Source organism: Corvus moneduloides, chromosome 15 (genome assembly GCF_009650955.1).
Source record: "Corvus moneduloides isolate bCorMon1 chromosome 15, bCorMon1.pri, whole genome shotgun sequence".
Lineage (NCBI taxonomy): Eukaryota > Metazoa > Chordata > Aves > Passeriformes > Corvidae > Corvus > Corvus moneduloides.
This window is the reverse complement of record NC_045490.1, coordinates 12,379,473-12,387,943: the sequence shown is the minus strand read 5'-3', so window position 1 is coordinate 12,387,943 and position 8,471 is coordinate 12,379,473. Positions and strand designations below refer to the sequence as shown.

The following is an 8,471-nucleotide window of genomic DNA, read 5'->3' as shown; positions in this document are numbered from 1 at the left end:
CACTGACTGTGCTTTAAGATATTATCAGTCATTTTATCTTTTAAATATACTTCCCAGCTATTAAATGCTATATATAATACAACAAAATAGCTAATAATCTGCATAGCTTGCTTGCAATACAGAGATACAGTAGCTTGTCTGACATTTTTTAGAGCCAATATTTACCTTTATCACTGGTAAGTGCCTCCTGAGACTCATTATTCATGTAATTCCCATTAAGAGGCAGTAGTAAAACAGCCTGTTGTCTTACAACTCTTGTTGTTAAGTACATTATGTTTAGCCATAAATACGTCAGCTTTTGTTACACAAGAGAATTGTTATTTCTTATCTCTAGACATTTATAAATAAATGAATCATGTTTATTTATAAACTTCTTTCCATTTATTTCTTGCAGCAGCCAGATAAAACTGCTTTTCTTGAGGTACGTGGTTATATCTCTCGAAGCTTATTTATTCCTTTTGAACCTAAGGCTGTAACAAAATTAATATTCTTGCACTTTTTATCTTTTACTTTTCAATTAACCAAGATGATATTTAAGAAAAAAAAAAGTTGTGTTGAAAGATAAATTCTGTCAGTTTAGAATAATGTGGTAAAAATACCTCACAGAATTGAGTTACTTAATTGCTATTCCTACTGCCACTACTAAGGCCTGATATAGGAACATAAAAACTTGTGTCTTTGTCTGATCAATGGTTCCATGCAGATCTATGAAAACCCTCAATATAAATTTCAGGCTGTGTTATATAATTAATAAAATGTTTTGCAGCAATGTGAATATAACCTAGAATTCTTTGTCTCTTTCAAAGCCTTGAAACCCATGTTTCCATGGCTTCCCACCTAAGTATTTATGGTATTGTTCACATAGCTGCCATCGGAAGATTTTTAGCCGCATGCTCTGGTAAAATTCAGACTCAGAAAATTTTGTTTGCAGAACTTGCTGCACAATCTAATGATGTTTTTCTTGTTATAATTGCTTTTTAGCATCACCAGTATGCTTTTAAGAGTCATTCTGTACATGGAAAGAAATAATGAGGTCTTCAAAATCATCAGGCACCTGTTTAATTCTGCTCATATCCACTTGAAAGCGTTTTTGTTGTTTTATTAACTCATATGCTAGGACCAGACCAGTGCTCTCAGGGGATTGAATGATGGATGGTTAGTCATCAACTAAAGCGACAATAAGCATCTGAAAGTGGACTTTCTGCTTTACCAGTTCTTTGTATTGGTTCCTGAGTTGCAGTGTATTCTATTACCATCCTCATGAGCTGTTGAAATCAGGTGGGGCAGTGTTTCCTTGCCTCCTCCTTCCGGACTATCTTTCTGATTAATGGCCCATCAGTGCCTTGCCTCGTGACTCATCATCCATTGTGAGATGCTCCACCCAGAAGGAGGAACCAAGCATTCCTTCCTGGATATAATCTGAGATTCCAAACACCACAGGGACCTTTCCACTGGATTCCCAGGGGACAGGAGCTACATAGCAACCATTGGACTTTCCAAGGAAGAGCAGACCCTTTCTACAGGATCACCGCTTCAACAGAACCACATCCATCACTTCAGGAGGACTGCAGCCACCATTCTACCAGACTGCTACCACCATCCTGACTAACAGGGTGTCAGGTTGTATCCTGACTGTCAGTTTACCCCAGTGTTTTCTGCCTTTATTTTTTTGATTTCCCTATTGAAGTGTTATTCTGACTTGGTGCCTCCCACTGGTTTGTTTTCAAACTAGTACAATTGGCCATAATGACCTTTCTCTTCTGTCTCAGTAGTCTTAAAATTATTATTCTCTATATTGTTTGGGATCTGTCTGTTCAAAAACTGTTAAACGGATGCAGAACTTTTGGCCCTGCAACCTTTGTTGGAAAATAAAGCCTAGGTTAGGATCAGAGATGAACATAGACATTGAAATTCAGGAACTCAGTGACCAGAACAGAGTTCCAATACATTTTTAGAAGCTGCTAGTGAAGTCATGGCTGGCATCCTCTGGAACTGGAAATTATTTACCGTTTCTGAAATCTGGTTATCTTTTGAGGGGTGAGCTGACAGGGATGTAAAAGAAGTGCTTGCGGGTGAGAGCATTCTGGCTTTGCAGCCATTAAACATTGTATCAGTACATTAATTACTCTCATAGTTCACACTGTTGTAAGGGGATACACTGCTCCAGCAACTTCATTAAAGTTTTCTTTATCTTCCACAGAGAAGATGAGAGAGGTTGGTCAGGAACAAGCTGGTAAAGGCGCTAATGGACCAAAGCCCCATTTTACTTGATCTAAATTAGCTGAGTTCCTACAAATCAGGGCTGGTGAGGCAAGGTAGGGATGTGTGCATCAATGGAAACCAAACCCTGTCAAGCCCACAATGTTTTTACATTAATCTGTGTATTATTTTGTTATGTCCATGAGGCTTAGCTGAGCAATATGTGTAGCTACAAAAATACTTTACAAGATCATATTAAAGAAAATATTTATTGTAAGATTCCTATTTCCTGACAAATACATCACTATCTTGGAGAATGATGTCCCAGACCTCTTCATGCCTGCCATAGCTCCTCAGGCAGGAGAAGGAGGAAAACAGATGTTGAGTTTTGTGGGGTTTTGTACAAAAAAAAAAAGCAAAGCAAAACCTTGTCTGAAATGCCTCCTGAATTATTAAAATTAACAATTTCATCAAGAAAAAGAAATGAATTATATTTGATTCTGTGTAATTGAAAAATGTTAGTTTTCTTTCCTAAGTTTATGTGCCTACAGCAGGTCCTAATAATCAGCAGAGGTTTTTACTATGACCTCCATTGTCTTTTTCTTTGATTCAGAAGGTGTATTCATTTGAAAGATTCTTGGCTAAAATCCATTTTACTGCTTTTATAAAGTATTTAATAAAAAGATACTTTAATTTAAGAAAAAGATCTCTCTACTGTAGCTTTACTATGTTTTATATTTGGTTTTGGATAACCATAAAAGATTTTCTTTTAATTTTTTTCTGGGATTTTTCATATCCTTGCAGTAAATTTGTTACATTAATATATGTCACTACAATGGAGAGCCATCCTAGGAGCTTACAAACCACTTCTTCCAAGTGCGGTTCTGCTGCTATGGGAATAGCAGCAATGGAATAGGTTCTCCAAGTATGTGAGGTCTTTAAGAAACTTTCATTAATCCTATGGCAGCTGAATTATTTTTTTCCTATGAGGCATTGCAGTGATCTGGTGCTAAAGGATGATACATGTAAAATCAAACAAAGAGTGTAGCAAAGGTGGTGTGTGCTGGGCAGACAACAGCAAATCACTGCTAAACAAATTTAGCATCTTGGGGCTGGTTCAGATCCTTAGGCTTGTACCATTTGAGGCTGATCAAATACTGCATATATAAGGACACTTGGAAAGAAATTCATTGTATGTGTTTACATTCAAATGCCCTCGGCTGAAGAAAGAGTTCAGCAAACACATCTTTGCTCCCTTGAGAGCACATTCAGAAAAGCTGTGCCCTTTGTTGGTTGATCTGCAGGTTTTTGAGGGGAAGCATCCCTAGCCTTTGGGTGAGACCCCTGTAACAGCTGTGCTGGAAGTGCAAAATCCACTCAGATCATCTTCAAAAGCCTTAAAGCAGTTTAATCAAATAAACTTATTAGCATCTGTGAAGTCATCCTGCCAGTTTGGGTGGGCCTATGGCCAGAGAGAATGAGCCTATAGAAGCTTGTGGTTTCAAGGCTTTTACCTCTCTTCTTGTATTTGACATAGTTTGCAATCAGATGGAACATGACAGCAACAGCTTGACAAGCTGATAATACACTTCACTTACAAAATTCATGTGCTAGGACTGTAAACACTTTTTTTTTTTTAAGCTATGTCATGTTTATGCATATCACAAGGATTTTTTTCTTCAGTGGATCTGCTCTAGAAAGTCTGAGGAGATCTAGCATTTTTATATTTTAAAGTATGACTGATATTTTTACAGCCCCTAAGAATAAGTTTGACTTTGCCCAGTCACACTAATTTATTTGGACAGTCATTCAAATACAAGGTACAGGCTGAAAGAAGTTATCTTATTACTTGCTCCTTAAGTCATGTGGGCCCCATTTCCCTGACATTAGGGTGTTTCATAAGCTGTTATTATTTACCATATGGATATGGTAAAAAAATAAAAGGAGATGGAAAGAAAATCAGGTTTTTTAGGTCTTAAGAGTCCAAGAGAAAGAATTTCATTAGAAAAGTCATTTGTGTTGTAAAAAAGGTTCTTGATCACTAAGAAAATCCTGCAGTAGCTTCTAGGGATGTTTCAAGGAAAACTGAAGGAGCTTCTGTTGATGTAATATCAGAACAAACACAGAACTCCTGTGTTGGAGTGTCATGCTGGACTGACTGGTAGCTGTGAATCTGTCATCATATGAGGCTGTTCTTCCACACTGTGAAACTGAATAGTGCTATATGGTTTTTTTCCTCTGAGTCAAATCTTGTTGCCTTTAGACATTTTGACTCATTTTTACTTGAGTAAAATCCTGCCTAAAAATGTCTGAGCAATGACAAAGCTGTGAAAATCCCCATGTATGCTCTGCATCTGGCTTGTGAACATAGGAGGTGGGTGTTCAAACACTTTCTTTACCATCCTCTTCCAGAAAAGCCCATGTGGGTTTTCAGAGGCATTCATCTCTATGGAGTCAGTTGTGGGAGGCAAGGAACAAGGATTCAGACTGCGTTATCCTCATTCAAAATAGAGGAAAGCATAATAAATTAATAGAATCTGAGTCCTTCCAGACTTTCCTTCCATTTTGAAGAATCCTTCTTTAGGAATCACATTTAAGAACACTACGAACATTGTTATATACAAATATACACTTATATCAGCCTTTTGTATCCTCTAAAGCTGTATGTCTGCAATTGCTTGTCTCTCCCTACGTAAGAGGACAAGCCTTGCTTTCAAGGATATTTTCCAAGAAAATTTGAGGGCTGAATGCACTGGAAGGACTTTTCCTCTCTCTTTTTTTCTATTTGAGGGAGAAAGAGGAGTTGAAAAGTAAAATTTTCAAGCTATACATATGCTTGTTTGAAACCTATCCCTACAACTATTTTAATAAGTGAAATATTATTTTATACAGCCTGAGATTCTTCTCTAACAGTCTCTTAGATTTGTGTGTTTATTTAACCAGTTAAATCTCCAGCTTAAATAGTCATATTTTTACTCTCAATCTCTGGTTAATCTGCCATTTTATCTGGGAGACAATGCATTTTATTTTGTTCCTACCTTATATTAAAGTCAATGTTGTGTACAAAACCTTAACAATTGTTCATCTGATGCAATTAATTGCCTTACTGGATACACATGGTATGGAGTGAACTCTTTTTTCTGAATGTCAAATTAGATTTGGGAAATGTTCCTGCTATATTTGTCCCTGGAAAATACTGTACAGAAAATCACATCTTTTAAAAATGCACTCATTACCAAATTCAAGGAAGCTAAGTTTTTGAATGAATAGCACCTAATCAAGCAATGTGTCATAAAATGCAGTAACTAAAGAAAACCAAAGTAAAACATTCACTTTCATTATTGAACATTTTTAGCTTTATTATTATAATAGAATTACAGTCTGACATAAAATAAAGAGCTTTTGCTAAACTCTGTAAAGCAATACATGCTTCTGCCATAAACAACCTCTATTAGATTTAGGTTTTATTGCCACATCACTGCACTGAGGTGCAATAAACATTCAATGTCATCTTTTTAAAATTATCTCAGGAGTAAACAGAAACTGTCCTCTATAAGAGTGTATCATTATTTTCAAGGAAGACTTACTATTATTACATGGTTTAGCAAAGCATTGTAAAAAAGCTACATAGAGAATACCTTGTCTTTGATAAACTGTGCAGTCAAGTTTATACAGTATAATACTATTGGCATAGACTAACTAAGAGGTGATATAATGCAATCATTGCATAGCAAAAAGCAGACTAGTTAAGTAATATTCACATCTAATGTGCAAAATGCAGACCAAAAGGTAGCTATGAAAAGGTAGCTAGAAAGATAAAATGTCCTAAATGAACACACTAGTTTAATGCCAAAAATAACAAGATAAACAAGTACACAGAAGTTAAAGAGCCATAGTTTATTTTTTTCTATACATATATCTACACATGATACCAGAGATGAAACATCCCCTTTTAAATAAGTTCCAATCAGATAACTTACCAAGTTTAGACGGGACTAAATTTTAGACAATGAAGCATTATTAAAAAAAAAATCTCTAAATAAAACATTAAATATTTTCTTTTGTAGATAGAGAATATCAACTTTTTGATTTATTAAGAATTTAGAAATCTCTGCCTATTAAACTTGACTCTCAGTAGCTGTTTTTCTGGATGCCCATGTAGCATTGTTTCAAAATCCATTCAATACCATATATTACATTTTTTTAATTGATGCTTGCAAATATCCACCATTCTTCCAATGTCTTTGAAAAAACTTTATCTGAAAGTTTACTTCTAAGAATCAGCAGTAATGATACTGACTATAATTTTTTTAAAGGGAGCACAATACCTGCAAAATGGACATCTTGTATTTAAAGCCCTTACATATTGTTCCTACAAATATATTGCTACAGTAAAAATGAAATGTAGTAAGTTTACTCAATAAAATCTATTTTCCTGTACATTCTTTTATGTATGACTTCTTTGTATTTAATGCTACATATATTACATCACTTATTGTAACAGTTATGTTTCAGGAAATATAGCAGTAATATACAGATGAATTTCTGTCTTAACAAATATTTCACCATTTTTACCTACCAAATATAATCCCATACTTCAGTGTTTATGCATGACCTGAGCAGACCAGTCATTAATCTAATAGTATACAATGGATGACATTGTCAAATTGCAAGCTGCTGTACACTTAACCACTTTACAAATGGAATAAATTCCAAGCACTTTCTGCTTATTTGTTTTTGTAAGCTTTCCAGTACCACTTATTTATTTCTTCTCCTTTAATCCAGGCTCTAAATATGTTTTATAGAACATTTAACAACATATTAAGAGCTAAGAGGTGAATCCTACACAATGTTTTAAGAACACAACTTTAAAAAAGTAAAAAAATGTACAATCTCATGCTGCTTATTTACAGATATTATTTAAATACTATATTTTATCTTTCTGCTATTCATAAATCTCAGTCCAAAGCTTCTTTTAATGTATCATTTTATAAAAGAATACATTCAACATATCTAGAGCTTGCAAAAATTTTGTTGTGTGTTTTTTTTTGTTTTAACCCCCTAAAACATAGTGATGAGTAAAAGCTATCTTTAAAGCATCCAGGAATTGTTTGGATTACACAGGTGATAGTAGAAATTTGGGATCTGCACTTGGTTGTGCAACAGGTTTTTAATCTAGTCTAGTGACAACTTAATGCTTGGAACAAGCCTGCAGTAAGAGAGCAGATTAAAGCATTTGTTACCATTAGATCTTATGTGCTATACAGTGACAAACTGTACCTAGAGTGAGTAGATTACCTTTCTCATTAAAGACTATTTAATATTATAAGTCAGGTAGTTTGGAACATAGAAGAGAAAAGGGATTATGAAAATAACATATCTTATGGGAATCAGCAAATGGAAAATTTTACATCCTTGAAAAGATTATAAACAGTGGCTGAATAAATGATACCGTCTAGAGTGTGCATCAGGAATGTCATAAAGAGTATTTCCCCCCTCCCTACAATCCTCTGAATAAAAATATCTTTTTCATGTACATATACAATATCTTTTGGGGACATTCAGTACTAAGCTTGCTACAAATAGTTTCTTTTTTTTTTTCTGCCCTCCCATTACTTTATAACTCTTTTCCATTTCTAAAATCACTTTTCCAAAGTATATAGTTTATAATGTTCTCTCCCTCACATACAGGTTTTTTAAATATACAGATATATTTTACCTTTAGCTAACTAAAGAAACCTTTATTTTCTTTAAGACAGAGGCAATGAAGTAAATGGGAATTACCATATGTGAAAAAGGAAAGCAATTCCCAGAGCAAAAGACAAAACAGAAATATACGAATAAATGAGGTTATTGATGTGGAGTTTGAACTTTTAGCTGGGGCTCCCGGTTTAGATAGGTAGCCCAATAGACTAAGTTAAAGATTCCAAAAAGCAATGGGAAGGCTATTCTTGATAGCCGATCAATTTTACTGACACTGTTAAAAGTTTTCTTGGGTTCTGCAGGTTTTGTTTCTGGCTTAACTTCTTTGGGCTCAATCGTTGCACTTTTAGCAATGGTTGCCAGCCCAGGGTCCCTTGCAATATTAGGGGTGTAGCTCGTAGCTGCAGCTGTGTATGTGTTGTTTTTCTTAATGAGAGGATCCTTCACTTTCTTTGGCTGAAGAAAGAAGAAAATATTTTATTCTTAATATCTTTCTGAACAGATGAAATTATGAAAAAGCACTGTAACATTTTGCAATTAATTGAATTCATACCACAAAGTGTAATAAG

The 8,471-nt window shown here is 34.8% G+C and overlaps 1 protein-coding gene across 1 annotated transcript in view; it reads right to left on the bottom strand.

Annotated features, from left to right (window-relative positions):
- Positions 1 to 5,532: 5,532 nt before the first annotated feature.
- Positions 5,533 to 8,471, bottom strand: part of GABRA1 (gamma-aminobutyric acid type A receptor subunit alpha1) — a 43,060-nt gene continuing 40,121 nt past the window's right edge. The window contains 1 exon segment of the mRNA XM_032124586.1: positions 5,533 to 8,358. Within this exon segment, the coding sequence (XP_031980477.1) occupies positions 8,050 to 8,358 (309 nt within the window). The 3' untranslated portion in view covers positions 5,533 to 8,049.